A 17,237-nucleotide genomic window follows, 5' to 3' on the forward strand; every position below is an offset into this window, starting at 1 on the left:
TATTTGAGCAGGCAGATGTGCTCCTGAGATACCTGAATATTTTAGCATGCCACAACTGTTTACCAGGTCATTCCACTCCTGCATAAATATACAAATGAAATCATTCAGAAATGTTTACGACCCACCAAATGAATGCAGTGTGTGAAATGGAAGTTCTATGCCATGTCCTGTATGCTTTCTCCTTTTATAGCCACATCTGAACAACTTTAAATAGTGAAGGCTGAGGTGTATACTCTGGGTGTTTACAAAATTCTTCCTGAGTTGGATCAGCAAGACCATTTTCCTTGCACAATTGAAACAATGTGGGAACATTTCCCTCTTTATTTTGATAAAGCTTATGTTGATGTGGGGAAAGACATCCTTATGCTTTAAAAAAAATCAACTTCATGAGGTATAATTTTTAGTCAATGTGATGGACACATTTTAAGCGCATGAAGGCACATTTTTTAATTACAAGGTTTCTTCTTTTCCCTAGGTCCACATCTAGAATGGAGACTTGGAAGATATTTTGGGGGATCATCCTCCTTGAAACTGGTTTTTGCTTCATCAAGTCACAGAGTATTGGTAATACCTGGGTTTCTTTAAGCTGAAAACGATCTAGTGGTAGTGACCATCTTAAAAGGAAATATTACAGAAGCTTTGTAATTAATAAGAGGAAACTGATTCCTTGAAGGAGAATTTAGTGAGAATCTGAAAGCTTATAGTCAATGGTGGGCACTTGTTTTTTCAGTACTTAACCCCAAATGACAAAAAAATAGATATTAAAAAGTTCCATATTCTGAAACGTATTACCAGGTTCTCAAACGCTTTTGTAAACAGGAGCCTGTTCTGCATTCTGTCTTTTCTCTTTGGCAGAGCTATTCTGAGGAGTAATTATCATCACAAGATGGATAGCTTTACTGAGTGCTAGTGACACAGCTACAACTTTTTGCAGTTATTTTAATAGATTGTTGGTACTTTTCAAGATGAAAGTCTCATCAGGAGAAGATTGTTTGAGTAGCCTGAAGTCCCAGTGAGACAATATTGAGGTTTAAATATTCAAATATAATTACACAGGCTGTTATTTGTTGGGGAAAAAAAAAAACCCATGAAGCTCTCTCAGTTTTCCTTTTGGCTCTGGCTCCCTTCACTTGTGAACAGAAGCTGTGACAGTCTTTTCATGTTTCAAACACCTTCTAAAACTACAAAGAACTAGTGGAGGGGTTAAGAAAGTGACAATCTATGAAAGTATAGTACATCTCTCAAGTTGCATATGATGTAACTGAAACTTACTTGCCTGGAAAATATTCTACAGCTGTGTGGTTTCCTCTGATTTGAAAGATCAGGGGAACACTTCGTGGTTTGCATTTGATCACCCCTGAAAGAGATGTTAAGGGGACAAGCCAGTCAGCCATCCCTGGAACAGTCATTGAATTCTCTCCTCCCAGTAAGACTGCACTTTGGAGGGTTGAAGGGAAATAAAGCTTAAAGGACCTGAAGTTCATTTATTGTCTGCCTTTCCCATGATCAGGTTCCACTTGGCTTTATGGCCAACATTATGCAACTTCTGAGAGGTGGGACACAGGACTCCAGAAGTGACAAGTGGATTAAGTGTCCCTGGATTATACCAACCTCCCCAGACCCTCTCTGCCTAGACCCTCACTTGGTCTTTACCTTTCTGTAGTATGGATTTCTAATTTAATCTTCATGGCAGTTCAGGGTGTGGACTAGATATGAGGAGACCTGGGTCTTAATTCTGGCTCTTTGAATGGATATACATGAGTTACTTTGCCTTTCCAGGTCTCATTTTCCTTCTCTGTGAGATAGCTGAATTGGATTCCTTATTTTATACTTGTGTGGTCTAATACAGTGGCCACTAGCTGCATGTGACTCTCTAAATTAAAATAAATCAAAATTCAGTAAAATATGAAGTTCAGTTTCCGTTATACTAGCTACATTTCAAGTGCTCAGTTGCCACATGTCTAGCAGATACAGTCTCACATAATTATTTCTAGCACTAAAATCTTAATTCCATTATTTTTTTTCATTAATGTTCAAGATTTCCACCCTTATAAGTGCTGTATCTTTCCTTTCTCTCTTTTCCTCTATTCTTTCCTTCCTCAATATTTTTGGGTATCTATGCTAGATGCTCATGTGGTGAACAAACAAGCAAAATACATGGTTATCTGTTCTCATGGAGCTCACAGTCTAGTTGGGGAAATTGCCATTAATTAAATAAGCACAATCATGAACATCACATTACAAACAAAGATAAAAGAACACGATCCTATGAGAATTTACCAAAAATAAATAAAGAAATAAATAAGAGAGAGAGAGAGAAACTTGGAGGAAAGGGAGCATATTAAAGTGCAGTGGCAAGTGGGAACATGGAAAATTGGAGACACTGGACTAGGGAGCCTGGAACTGATAGCAAGGTGGGGAGGGCAGAGAGAGATGAGGCTGCAAAGACAGTGCAGGGCCAGGCCAGGTAGGGAGGGCAGAGAGATGAGGCTGCAGGGACAGTGCAGTGTGAGGCCGGGTGGGGAGGGCAGAGAGATGAGGCTGCAGGGACAGTGCAGGGCCAGCCTAGCTCAGTATTTTAGCCCTCCTGGCACAAAACCAAGTGCAAGACATTTTTAACCAATGTGGGAAAATCATTTTTTTTTTTTTTTGGCTTTTCAGCTACTTTGAACTAATGTCATTTTTAGCTGGTTTCTGCTTTTGTTTTTATTCTCATTACTAATTTACGTTCTCCTCCCACCATCATATATAATCAAAGCGGGAGGTGTAGGACTGGGGAGAAATCATAGTGATTGTTGACAAATAGATCGATCATAATCACCTCTTCTTTTTATCTACACATGCACTGTACTTAATCCACATCGTACTTCTTATCATAGAAAAGCAAAGTTTGAGTTGGAAGACAGCAGGGCATCTGGTCAACTCTTTAGTCTAGAGAGACACTATTTGAGATACAGAGGATTAGAGATTTGCTCCAGTCCTGTAGCCACTTAGTGTCTGATCTCTTCCATGCTGGAGGCCAGGATGGGCCCAGGTGGGGTACCAGTGGACCTGGCCACTGTTGAGATGGTGGTTTCCAGGCTTGTAGCTGGGGTTGGGGAGAAGTAGCTGCATAGTGCAGCTTGAGTTCAGGGAACCAAAAGACAAATGTGAACCATACCTACAGGAATGCCAAAGATCAAACTAAAAGGGGCTGGTGGGTGGCCAGGGAGTACAGAAGTCAAAGCTGGAAAGTTGATGTCTTAGGTCAGGTTCCCTGGAAGCAGAGTTTGGAACAGGGATTTGAACACATTATTTTGAGAAAGTACTCATTAGGGAAAAAAGTCTGTAAAGGAGTATGAGAAGTGGGTTAGAGTAGGGGATGAAGAGGATAGGTAAAGTTAAACCTTGGCCTGAGTCATGAGAGGTGGTGATGGAGTCTAAATAACACTGCAGGGTTGTTTCACTGAAGGCAAGTGGGCCAGGCATTTGTATCTCCATGTCGATTAGACATTGGCCACCCAGGGTGGTGGTAGTGGTGTAACTTCTCAGATGTCTCCAATTGAAGTCACTCCCTTCAGCCAAGGTTAGGAATCTGGAGAAAGTCACAGGTAGCACTTGAAGCAGCTGGGGGATAGGTGTGCCAACGAGTAAAGGCGATCTAGGTGGGTACCAATAGCATCCACTACTGGTAGAAAATTGGGTTCTTTTGTTTAGGTCAAGAGATGAATGGAAAGCAGGATGGGTGATCTAACTGAAGGGCCAAATGTCTATCAGAATGGAACAGAGAGTGACAGGTGAGCAGGGGAAGATGGTAGCCATAGGAAGACAAGGGAAGATGATGATGTGTCTAGGCTGCATGCTGTGCAGGCAGATCTGTGGGGAGTAAAGGCACGGAGTCTGGAGCGATGGAATTCCATCCAGTAACTGTTATTTGTGATGTTTTATCTGAAAGTGATTCTCTTTCCCAGTCTGCAGGGAGGCCTCTCTGGGAGATGTTGTGTTTCTGGTGGACGCCAACATCAACCCCCAACATGCACGCAGTGTGCGGAACTTCTTGTACATTCTGGTAAACAGTTTCAATGTCAGCAGCACGACCATCCGTGTGGGTCTGGCCCAGTATAGCGATGTGCCCCATTCAGAGTTCTTGCTTTCCACCTACCACCGCAAAGCTGATGTGTTGAGACACATTCGGCAGTTTAAATTTAAGCCTGGGGGCAAGAAGATGGGCCTGGCCCTGAAGTTTATTCTAGACCACCACTTCCAGGAAGCATCAGGGAGCCGGGCAAGCCAAGGGGTACCTCAGATTGCCATGGTGATCAGCAGTGGGCCAGTTGAGGACCATGTCCATGGACCTGCGGAGGCATTGAGGCGGGCAGGCATCCTGCTTTATGCTATTGGCGTCAGAGATGCAGTTTGGGCAGAACTCAGGGAAATTGCCAGTAGTCCTCAGGAGAATTTTACCTCCTTTGTTCCTTACTTCTCTGGTCTGAGCAATCTCGCCCAGAAGCTGCGTCAGGAGCTCTGTGATATGTTGGCAAAGGCAGCTCCACGTGTTGACCACGTCTCTCCAGGTACAAAGGCTCTTTCTTTTTTATTTCTGATCTGGAAGTCATGAAACTCAAAGCTTGATCTCTTATTCATCCCTCTGCCCATCTTTTTATTTTTCATATGTGTGCATGTCTTACTTTTAAAATTAAAATTTCATGAAGTCAACCCTATGCTCCTTTTCAATCACTGACCAAAGCCTCATCAACTCTTTTTATAAATCCTGTGGGCCTTACGCTGGTTCTATATACTGATGTAGTATAATTCCTTTTTTGAATGAAGATTCATTTGTTTCTAGAATGACATTATTATTCCGAGGTTAACTTACACATGTTGCCTGGATGAAGGACGAGAAGGGAGAGGGGCAGTAGTTCCCCTAGGATGTTTGCTAATTTAACTGCAAGTCTGTTGGTTTAATATACTGGTTAGGATGATTAATTTAGGGAAAATAAAGATCTGTGTTCAAATCTTACAAAGTAGAGAAAGGGTCATCTTAGACAAGTTACTTTACTTCTCTGAATCTAAATTTTCTCCCTAGGATGATAGTACCTGCCTCAGAGAGTTGTTAAAAGCATTAAACAAAATTGTGCAAGTAAAGTGCTTGGCACTATACCTGGCCAACCAGAGGGACTCGTAAGCATTTCCTGTTATTACCTGTCATAACCTGTGATGATGATATACCTGTCATCAACCTTGTGCTTCTATTGGTAATAGGGCATAAAATGGTGAAAATTCTTTACAAATTAATTACTAAACTCCATAATAAAGCATACAACTTTGAGTAGAGAAAGAGAAGAATGCTTGTGGGTTCCATCAAAACCCACAAGAGGACAGACTCTTCATGTTTTATTCATTATTTTGGTATTTCTGTATAGGGTATGTTAATTGGAAGAAGCGCTAAAACTTTTGACCCATTGATGCAGCAGGTGTGTGGTATATTATATATCTTCCTTTTGTACGGCACTTCGAGGTTTACAAAGAGGTTTTATATTCAGAGTAATAATAGCTACTATTTGTCTGGCGCTGCATAGTTTTCAAAGCTTATTTACATTGCTCATCTGACTGATCATCTCAAGTTTGTTAGATACATAGCGTAATTAGTATTATTGTTCGCATTTTTAGATGAGAAAAACTGAGGCCAAAGGTACCTCAAGTGGATTGCAGAACTAGGGACTTGATCCCAGATCTTTTAGAGCAGACCCATTCCACTAGAGCAGGGCTGTTTGGTTGTATTCCTGGGGAGCAGAGCTTGAAACAAGAATTTGCGTACACATGATTTGCTAAGGAAGAGCTCCCGGGGCAATGGTCAGTAAGGATGTGGGGTATTCAGGACAGAGCAGTAGAGAAAAGTAAGGAAGGGTATGATTTCAGGCAAAAATTCTGTAAAGGGTTTTAGCCTGATCCTGCAGGGGAACTTGGTGTACATTATGTCTCAAAGTTGTCTTGACCCTGAATCTGGGTCAAGCAAGGATCTGGGCTTTTAAATATTGTGAGAAAAGTAGCTTCATTAGCTGGAGGGTAGTTTTCCAAAGAGCAGTGCATAGAATGGTAAAAAAGAAATCCAAAAGGACTGAGCAGAGCATGACATTGTCTGCTATAGTAGATTATCTTATTTTTATCCTCAAAACAACCTTGGGAGAGTATGAGGGTTGGTGTAAATATTTCAGTGCTGCAGAGAAGAAAATTAAGTCCAAAAGAGGTGAGTGATAAATAGGTCACAGAGCTATTAAATGATAGAGCTGCAATAAGATGTGTCAAGGAACATAGGATATATTCTAGCTTTCTGACCTGCTGGTGCCAGCACACTCCTAGATACGAGGTTTCTTTGTCAAAAGATAGGAGGCTGATGGCTTTTTCTGACTGGAAAGAATGCATTCCCTTTCTTAGCATGTTGCTTAATTTACAGAGTGCTTTTCTTCTTAATAAAATTTAAGGGATTGTCTAAGTGGATTTCAAGGTTGGAAGTATCAGTAGAGCAGGTCTGAAATCTCAGAAGGTGATGGAGCAGAGAGAAGGAAAGGTATGGGGGGATGTTAATGTTATTGCTCTGAGCACACTGTCATTTGGGGTGAGGGTAGCGTCTGAGGACCACTGAGTATAGGCTGTCTGTCATTATTCTTTTCTGCATTGGTTCCAAGCAGTTTGAACCATTGGTTCAATGGTTCAAAGCATTTTGAGTGAAGATCCAGTAATCTAATCCCTTCTGCCATCTCTCTTGTAGCTTGCAGAGAAGCAGCCCTTGCAGACATTGTGTTTCTAGTAGACAGTTCAACTAGCATCGGACCCCAAAACTTCCAGAAAGTCAAGAACTTCCTTTACTCCGTTGTCTTGGGGCTTGACATCAGCAGTGACCATGTCCGAGTGGGACTTGCCCAGTATAATGACAACATCTACCCAGCCTTCCAGCTGAACCAGCACCCTCTGAAGAGCACGGTCTTGGAGCAGATCCAGAATCTGCCATACCGCACAGGAGGCACAAACACAGGGAGCGCCCTGGAGTTTATCAGGACCAACTATTTGACTGAGGAGTCTGGCAGTCGGGCCAAGGACAGAGTTCCTCAGATAGTTATCCTGGTGACAGATGGGGAGTCAAACGATGAGGTACAGGAGGTGGCTGACCGGTTGAAAGAAGATGGAGTTGTTGTGTATGTGGTAGGGGTCAATGTCCAGGATGTCCAAGAGTTGCAAAAAATAGCCAGTGAACCATTTGAGAAGTTTCTCTTCAACACCGAAAACTTCAATATCCTGCAGGATTTTTCAGGAAGTATTCTTCAGACTCTGTGCTCAGCAGTGGAGGGTAAGATAAAAGGTAAGAAGCTGTGTTAGAACCAAAGATTCCAACCATGCCAGCTCACTACAATATAACCCAGAATATGCTGGGTGTATGGGAGGGCAAGGAGTGCCCGGCATCACTGGAGAACCTGGGGAGACTTCGTAGGAGAAGGCATGGAAGGTTGGATGGAGTTCTTGTGGGTAGAAAGGAACATCTTGCCATGTTGTTCAAAGGAAACAGCATGGGTTTTGAAAGTTGGAAGACCTGTTTTTTAATCCTGTCTTTTCCACTTTCTAGTTATGTGAGCAAGGACAGGTGGCTTCACTTTTTCACTTCAATTTTCCTATCTGCACGAAGAAAATAATACTAGTCTAGAAGAATGGTTTACGAGGATTTAATCAGATAAAGTGTATAAAAAGTTCTAGCATAAAGTGTGTCCTCAGTTAACTTCCCTTGCCTCCTCTGTTGTTTGAACAAGAGTAATTGAAAGGTACGTTAGTGTAATAAAACAGACAATAAGGCAGCAGGCTATACGAGAGTAAAAGCCTTGTGATAGAGCCCCACATAGAGGAAGGGAAGTACAATATACAGAGAGTTGTAGTACCTCTACCTCTCACATTGGGCACACAAAACCATCCTTGTATTCAATTTTCGTGAAAGTTTGATTTGATTCACTTTCTCCTTTTGTCTTTTTCTGGCCCCCTGGTCTCCCTTTCCCTTTACTTCCAGAATTCATCAAAGCCTATGCAGATGTGGTCTTTCTTGCTGACACATCACAGGACACATCACGGGCCAGTTTCCAGAGGATGCAGAATTTCCTCTCCAGAGTGGTTGGCATGCTGGAGGTTGGCAGGGACAAGTACCAAATTGGGCTGGCTCAGTATGGTGATCAAGGTCACACTGAGTTTTTGCTCAATACCTACAAGAACCAGAAAGAGATGATAGCTCACATTCATGAGCGTTTTGTGCCCCTGGGTGGCTCCAGGAGGACAGGCAAGGCACTGCAATACCTTCTTCAGACATTCTTCCAGGAGGAAGCAGGAAGCCGGTATCTCCAGGGCATTCCCCAGTATGCAGTGGTCATTAACTCAGGCAAATCTAAGGATGAAGTCCAGGATGCTGCACAGAGACTAAGAGAGAAAGGCGTGAAAGTTATGTCTGTGGGTGTGCAGGACTTTGACAGGAGAGAACTGGAAGGAATGGGGTCTCCAGACCTTGTCTATGATATGCAGAGAGAAGATGAAGTCAGACACATAGTAGAAGATATGAACGTGGTGATCCAAGGCACTGGACAGCAGCAGCACAGGATTACAGCCAACGAGGAGGCTGTAGGAGGTAAGGTTTGGTCTGAGGATATGTGAGTCACTGGGAGATCTCAGTGTAAGAGGAAAGTCTGGGGAAAGAGCAGAGAAGGTGGGTATTCTGGATTCCTCGGTAGTGGGGCACTGGCACTAGCAGACAGGAAAGAGTAGGAAGCATGGGATGGCTCAGACACAATTTTGTTTTAGTTAACTATGGTCACAATGATGCTGCATAACAAACCGGGTGAAAAGTCAGTAACTGAGAAGAATCATTTATTCTCACAGATGGTTGAGGAACAGCTGATATTGGCTGGGCCCAAACAAATGGCTTTGCTGATATTGTCTGGGCCTCTTCACAGATTTGGGATTTGTCTGGGTGTTGGTTGATCTAGGTTTGGCTCTGCTCCACATATCTCTTATCTTATTCCTGGGATCAGCAGGCTAGTCTGGGCGTATTCTTCTCCTGGTAATTGCAGAGGTACCAGAGAGAAAACCAATGGCATAAGCATTTCTCAAACCTCTGCTCCATCATCTGCTAACATTTCATCGACTCAAGCAAGTCATATGGCTATGTTGAAATGAGTAGAGTAGAAAAGTGTGTCTTCCCATGGAATAAGGAGTAAGGGGATAATATTTCTGAGTAAGAATCTAAATTACCATATACCTTTTCCAGGAGAAGGAGCACTCAGGCTTCTCCCCATAGATTAGATAAAGTACTTCCTTATGTTGGCATCCAAGACACTCAAGGGAGATACTGATGGCGTTTTGGTTAGGACAATTCATAGTGTAGAATTGTCCTGTGCATTGTCAGAGGTTTAATATCCCTAGTTTCTGCCAGCATCATCCCTGAATCATTATGGTAATCCAAAACATCCCCATACATTTCCAAAATGTCCCTTGTAGATAGGTACCACTCTTGGCTGAGAACCACTGAGCCTTATCTCCTGCTAAGTCTTTGTACACATTCTATTCACCAACCAAGCTGAGCTACTCATCATTTGCTGTATGTATATCATGCTTTCCCACCTCTGTCTCTGCTCTTGAATACACTATAATATCAGCCTGTGATGCCCACAGCCAAAATTTACCCTTCAGTTCTTAAGTTACCCTCTTGATGAAGCATCCTTTGAGCCCTACAACAAGAAGTGGCCAATTTTTCCTTTCTCTGAACTCTGCCCAGACCTATCAACATCTAGAGCTTGGGGTCCTTGGAAATTTATGGGCAGAAAAAAGGCAAACACATATACGACAAGAAGAGGAAAATCCAAACAGTGGTAATAAGGAACTAAGAAACACCTTATGGAGGTACTACATTAAGTAGAGATAGATAGTACAAAAGGAGGGCATACTAGAAGATGTGAGCTGGAAGGAATTGTGCTGGTCCCTCAGTAACAGGTGTTATTTTAATACACAGGAGAAGGAAGGAGGGTACTCTGGGCAAGGGGAAGAACCATGTAAGGGGTCTACGTCCTGGTAAGGGTGTGGAAATGGGAATGGTCTGGATGAATGTGGAAGAAAGTTTAAAAATGGAGCCAATTTGGATCAGTGGAAGAGTATAGAATTAGTGAAATGAGATTGGATTAGGTATGATAGACCCTGACTACAGGATCCCAAAGACACTAGAAGTAATTGGAAATTACTTTTAAACAAGAAATATGACATGACCAAAGCAGTCTTTCAGGAAACCTTCAGCAGGCAGGCTGGGTTCCAAATGGCACCTCAGACTCAGAAGGACTTTAAGGCTGAGCTGTCATCTGGCCACGTGGAAAGGATGTCTGGGCCCAGCCCAAGGGTGGCTCTGATAATGAGGAAAAGGAAGGAATCCTGAAGACAATTTGAAAGGAGAATAACAGCCCTTGGTATAAGAAGGTGAAGGAAGGGAGATGTCAAAGATGTCTGGAGTTTCTAGAGTCTGTGTTTTAGACTTGCTAAAATTGTGGACAACATCCTCCTTTAAAATCTAGGATTGAATTTTGATTCTTTATGAAAAAGGACCACAGTGGACATTTCAGGACACCAAGAGACAAAAGAGAAAGTTAAAAGGTTATTCTATTGCCCCTAAACCTTGTTTTACAATATTCAGTCGTTTACACAGTGGTTTCAAGCTTCTGCATGAATGATTTTGGCTCTCTGCTAGGGAGATTTCCTTTTTCACAGATCAAAGCAGATATGGACCTTGACACTATGTGGACACAGTGGGTTTCCCTGCAATAGGCACTGTTTCAAATAGAGAGAGTGGTGTTTGCATTCTTCTTGGCAGCAAGTTTATGTTTTATTCCTTCATATGAGGTAAGTGGAAGGGAAGGTTCTTCTGTAGCAAAATGAAACAGCCAGCTAGCCTAATATTTGGATAAAGATTTTTCATAGAAACTTGCAACATTTCAGGCTGCCTCTGTTAAAATGACATGACATTGATCAGAGAAACCTTTAGAAATTAACAGCCACAGTTAATTTTCATCTTTTAGGAGGTTTCAGGCCTATAACTGAGAATTTGACCCAGGGTCTCTTGAAACTAGAAAAATGAAGAAAAATTAGTCAAAACTCAGATTCTTGTGATGGACTTAGATAAATTGAAAAGCAATCTTGAAGCACTTTACTGTCGATATTCATATCTTTAAATATTTTGCAAGTGATGTGAATACTCTTCCATGTGAGAATTTCTGAAATAGGTATGAACCCTGTGATGTTCTTTGATCGTCATGCCAAATAAAGGCTTCTATTGAATTCTAAAATGTAGAAATATAAGTTCATATGATATATATTATTATAGTTATAATAATAAATATACTACGTAACATATAAAATATATCATAATACAGATTTTATATATTAATGTTGTCTTTATTATTCTGTTCTTATGCTAAAGCCCTTCTTTCTGATTTTGCTTGTTTGCAGCATGCACAACTGCTATCCGGGCTGACTTAGTATTCCTCATTGAGGAATTTAGCAGGGTTAGGCAACCCAATTTCCAACAAGTTGTCGATTTCCTAAAGACCATTGTCAGTTCTTTAAGCCTTCATCCTGATACTGTGAGATTTGGCTTGGTCTTCTACAGTGAGGAACCACGACTTGAATTTTCACTGGATACATTTCAGAATCCAGCCAAAATCTTGGAGCATTTGGACAAATTAACCTACCGGGAAAGAAGAGGAAGGACGAAGACTGGTGCTGCATTAGATTTCCTGAGAAACAAGGTTTTCATTCAGGAGAAGGGCAGCCGGTCCAACCACGGTGTGCAGCAGATAGCTGTGGTCATCATGGAAGGCTTCTCCCAAGACAGTGTATCTAGACCCGCTTCTCACCTCCGAAGGGCAGGCATCACCATCTATGCAGTGGGCACCCAGAATGTCTCAGAGAGTAAGGACCTGGAGAAGATAGCATCATATCCTCATTGGAAGTATTCAGTCCCCCTGGAATCCTTTTTGCAGCTCTCTGTAGTACGAAGCAAGCTTATAAACCAGCTCTGCTCTGAGATGGTGGACAGTAAAGTTTCCTTTAGAGGGATGAGCTATCCCCTACAAGAAGGTAGGATGGTCTTTTCCAAATTTGGTATTTTTAAATAAAAAACTTTTCTTAAGTTTTTTTTTAGTTGCTCCATGTACCCATCTCCTCTATCCTCCAACAAAGAAAAGATTTTGAAGTCAACTCATTAAAAAACCAGAAACGGAAACTTGGTTTATCTTGATGCCAAACAATGCAGGAGAAAACGAAGTAAAAAGGCAACATTTCTAGCACCTCCTATCTTATCCTTCCTCCCTTTTAAAAAATACGTAAATTTTGATCTGACACTGTCACTCAGACTGGAGTGCAGTGGCACGATCATAGCTCACTGTAACCTTGAACTCCTCCAGTTAAGTGATCCTCCAGCCTCACCCTCCTATGTAGCTGAGACTACAGGCATGCACCCCCATGCCCAGCTAATTTTATAATTTTTTTGCAGAGACAGGGTCTCATTATGTTGCCCAGGCTGGTCTCGAATTTCTGACCTCAAGTGATCCTTCATCTTGGCCTCCCAAAACTCTGGGATTACAGGTGTGAGCCACTATGCCTGGCCCCCTTCTGCTTTAACAGTTTGATGAAGAGCTGTGTATATTTACAGTAGAAGCCCTAAGAAACCGAGTGTGGACTGATCAAATCTTAAGTCATTGAAACAGGCAACTACTTTAAAAAGGATACAAACATACTTGAATTTTTAAAATGTTATTTTCTTTTTTATTTTCTTCTCAGAAACTATTGTTTCTCACATACTTGAAATTTAAAAAATTAACTTAATACATATAAATGAATGCTAATTTGCCAATCTTTTGGTATAGGGCCAAGGCTTCTTTGAGTATGAACCCTCCTGATTGGATTTCATGTATTTTCTTTTTAAACTATCCAATATTATGTTATCAATAATTTCCAGTTTCAGTTTCTTTTAAAGGAGAAAGACTTTTGAAATAATTCAAAACAGAAACAGAAATATCTATTGATTTTTATAAACTTAAAATGCCATCTTTTGTAATGCTGTCTAGTACACTGGCAATTTTTTTAAAAACAACTTTCTTTTATTGAGTCTTTTTCTAAGCAGTTAAACTGGTTTTCATAGATGCAATAAACCTCTTTTACTCACACTCAAATCCTGTTCATTTGCACGATATTTGATTAATTATGTAATTATAACAACAAGACTACCATAAACAAGCTGGGGACAAACCCAGTCATCTTGGTAAGCTTGTTCTTTCACTGGGTGAAGCAGAACTTCAGGCACTCAGTGTTTTATGGGAGCATCACTCATGCTTTACAAAGGAAAGGGAGAACATTGGTTTATCTGGTGAGTCACTAAAGTGGAGGTTGCTCAGGAGAGTTCCTACTACATATGCAGTTAAACAAAAAAACACACACAGCAGAAAAAACATAGTGGTTAAGCGTATGTACTTTGGCATATAAATGCCCAAATTTTAAGTCCTAGATTTGGCACTTACTGGCCGTTATGAAAATCTTTGTGTCTGTCTGTCTTCTTATCTATTTTTATTTACCCATGCTAGTATTTCTTAGATTCAAATTAGAATCATAGATTTAAATTAGAATCGTTGAAATGTACATAATCGAGGTAAAAATTCAAGGCTATAATCATGCCTTCAAGGGAAAATCACTGAGCTTTTTTTCTTGTTAAACAAACACTGAGTGATCTGGTAATTTCTTGATTACTTGTGCTGAGGTCTAGAAATTTGAAACATCTAAGCAAATTTCTATCTTTCTCTTTGACCTATATTTTTAGTTCCTTTCTCCGTTCTGGGAATGAGAAACAAAATTTTTGAATGTGAGTTTCATTTCCGTGTGCCTACCTGCCTATACTCTGTACATGAGAAGGACAGAAGAGGAGCACTAGCAGTTTATGAAGAGCTGAGAGTTGTTTTTTTGTTGTTGTTGTTTTTTTATGTTGTTTTTTTTTTTTTGATACTGCAGAGAAGCTAAAAAGAAACTCGCAATCAGAAAAAGTAGCCCAGAGTCTAGAAGGATTGTTTATCTGGTAGTGCTATCCTAGAGGGGCATGCATTGGAAAGGAGTGTAGCTTAGAGGGGGTAGAGAAAGGAGTCATTTACCCCATGGTAAGTGTTTGCTGAATTCTGGAGAGTAAGAGGAAATTGTGGAAAAATAAGGCAAAAACCCAAACTTTGCAGGGTCCCAGCATCCACTGGTGACACAAAGATGGCTGCCCAGCATCAGAGAAAAGGACCACTATGCAGGAAAGGGCATCTCTGCAGCCAGCCCCTACAGGAGCAGCCCAAGGGGGCTTCACTATAGTCCAGGGCCCTTTGATCGTCAAGAGGAGCTGAGGGCCCTAAATATTGCCTGCATTCTTGTCAGTCTTAGCAGATGGGGGGAAAAGAGAAAGAGAGTATTTCTTACAGTCTGGAGGTTGCCGAGCATTCACATCAATCATACACATAAAGTGCTTAGCAGAGTATCTGACACATGACAAATGACCAACAAATGGTAGATATTATGATTATTGTGATCATCCAAGACAAAATTCTGGTAAAATCATCATAGCTTCTATTTACCTCTTTCCAATGCATGCCCCTCTAGGATAGCACTACCAGATAAAATATAGGACACTCAATTACGTTTGAATTTCATTCATATAAACAACAAGGGTTTTTAAAGTATGCCCCACATATTGCATGGACCCAGGTCCTCCCACATGAAGACCTGAGCAGGGGAGCCCAATTCTCACCTCAGACCACTTACCTTTCAGCCAAGAAAATGAAAAGGCCCTTCCTGGGGTCAAGGGAATCCAGAGATTAACAACTCAAGGCTGGGCTGCCCTTATTGAGAGGGATTGGAGAAAAGATTTTTTTTTTTAAAGGAATCTACTAGATGACAAAATAAAACACCAGCTACTCTTAACTCTACATCTTTAATACTGAACTCTGCTCTGTTTACATGATATTACTGTCTTCTCTCAATAAGCTTATTGAGTAGCTGTCAATATTCTCATTTGATAGATCAGGAAATTGAGATGCAAGGGGGCCAAGCATGCTAGTAACCAAGGAGACAGGATTAAATGTAGAGCCACTTGCCCTGGAGACTGGGCTTTAACACAAGGTGACTCATTTAATTCAGACTCTTTTTAAAAACAATTTCTTCTAAAAAAAAATGGGATACATGTGCAGAATGTGCAGGTTTGTTACATAGGTGTATGTGTGCCACGGAGGTTTGCTACACCTATTGACCTGTCCTGTAAGTTCCCTCCGCTCAACCCCCTACCCCTCAACAGGCCCTGGTGTGTGCTGTTTCCCTCTCAGTGTCCATCTGTTCTCAATGTTCAACTCCCACTTATGAATGAGAACATGCGGTGCTTGGTTTTCTGTTCCCGCATTAGTTTGCTGAGGATGATGGCTCCAGCCTCATCCATGTCCCTACAAAGGACATGATCTCTTTCCTTTTTATGGCTGCATAGTATTCCATGGTGTATATGTACCACATTTTCTTTATCCAGTCTATCATTGATGGGCATTTGGGTTGGTTCCATGTCATTGCTATTGTCAATAGTACTGCAATAAACATATGCGTGCATGTGTCTTTATAGTAGAATAATTTATATTCCTTTGGGTATATGCCCAGTAATGGGATTGCTGGGTCAAATGGTATTTCTGGCTCTAGATCCTTGAGAAATCACCATAGTCTCTTCCATAATTATTGAACTTATTTACATTCCCACCAGCAGTGTAAAAGCATTCCTATTTCTCCACAGCCTTGCCAGCATCTGTTGTTTCCTAATTCAGACTCGTTTAATAGAGAATGTTTTAAATTAACTTAAGTCAAATTGTTAAATTAAATTAAATTTTAGGATGTACACACTTTTGCCCATGTCCTTAAAAAGTATAACTTGGATGGGAGGTAGAGAATAATGGAATCTTAAACAATTCATAGCTTCAAATGTGCTCTGATTTTACTTTCATTTCCTTAACTTCCCCAGTTGAGAAATGTCAAGTTATAGTTCCTTCATGTCTTAAGTGGGGTTCATCAGAAACAGACTCTGAGACAACGATTTGGATGCAAATTATTTATCTGTGTGGTGATCCCAGGGGATGCTGACAGGAAAGTGGAGATTTAAGAACCAATTCGGGGTGAGGAGTAACCTACAGGTTATTGCTACAGGCAACTAGAGACTCAGGGAAACCATGCAGGACTTACCTTAGAGTGGTTCTATGCAAAGAACAAGGGAGCTGGGGTCTTTATCCACCAACCTCTGCGAGTTATTGGGTGGTGGCTGCTTCTAGACTGACTCCCAGGCATTCTGGTCTTCCTAGTGTGCCAGCTGATCATGCTCTTGGCCAAAGAGTACCCGTAGGCAGAGTCACAGGTGCCGCCAAGGGAACAATGAGTACTGAGGGAAGATTGGGATCAATTGCTCAGGTTCTTCACCGTCTCAGATTCTGTTATGATGGGTTCTTGCTTCTTTTTATTGCCTAGGTTGTGTGCACGTCGAAAAGGCAGATATTTACTTCCTTATTGATGGGTCTGGCAGCATCAATCCACAAGATTTTCTTGAGATGAAGGCGTTCATGAAAGAAGTGATAAAAATGTTCCAGATCGGACCCAACAGAGTACAGTTTGGAGTCATTCAGTACTCAGACAAAATTCAAAGTCAATTTATCCTCAGCCAGTATCCCAGTGTGGCAGAGCTGAAGGTAGCCATTGATAACATCCAGCAGGGGGGAGGTGGCACCGCAACCGGTGAGGCCTTGAACAACATGACTCAGGTTTTTGCAGACACTGGCCGAATCAATGTTGCTCGATATCTTATAGTCATCACTGATGGTAAATCTTCAGACCCGGTGGCTGAGGCTGCAGAGGGATTGAGAGAAAATGGAGTTATCATTTATGCTATTGGAGTAAGAGAAGCTAACATTGATGAGCTTAAGGAAATAGCTAAAGACAAGATATTTTTTGTGTATGAGTTTGATTTACTGAAGGACATCCAAAAAGAAGTGGTACAGGACATCTGCTCTTCAGAGGGTAAGACTTTTTCTTCTTCAATCTCCTTTCCCACCTCTCCAAGAATATGTACCTGATCTATTTAAATAAGCTTCATTCTTTTATGAATTTTTTTTACCCAAGACAGGATCTCGCTGTGTTGTCCAGGC

At 41.3% G+C, this 17,237-nt stretch overlaps 1 protein-coding gene across 2 annotated transcripts in view; it reads left to right on the forward strand.

Moving 5' to 3' along the window:
- Positions 1-17,237, forward strand: part of LOC105490397 (collagen alpha-4(VI) chain-like) — a 105,743-nt gene that overhangs the window by 4,982 nt on the left and 83,524 nt on the right. For both annotated transcript variants that reach the window (XM_071090893.1, XM_011755950.2), the window contains exons 2-7: positions 476-564; positions 3,951-4,553; positions 6,749-7,336; positions 8,030-8,635; positions 11,497-12,126; positions 16,564-17,109. In XM_071090893.1, coding sequence (XP_070946994.1) covers positions 489-564; positions 3,951-4,553; positions 6,749-7,336; positions 8,030-8,635; positions 11,497-12,126; positions 16,564-17,109 — 3,049 coding nt within the window. In that variant the 5' untranslated portion in view covers positions 476-488. The remainder of the gene's footprint in view (positions 1-475; positions 565-3,950; positions 4,554-6,748; positions 7,337-8,029; positions 8,636-11,496; positions 12,127-16,563; positions 17,110-17,237) is intronic.

This window comes from Macaca nemestrina, chromosome 2 (assembly GCF_043159975.1).
Source record: "Macaca nemestrina isolate mMacNem1 chromosome 2, mMacNem.hap1, whole genome shotgun sequence".
Lineage (NCBI taxonomy): Eukaryota > Metazoa > Chordata > Mammalia > Primates > Cercopithecidae > Macaca > Macaca nemestrina.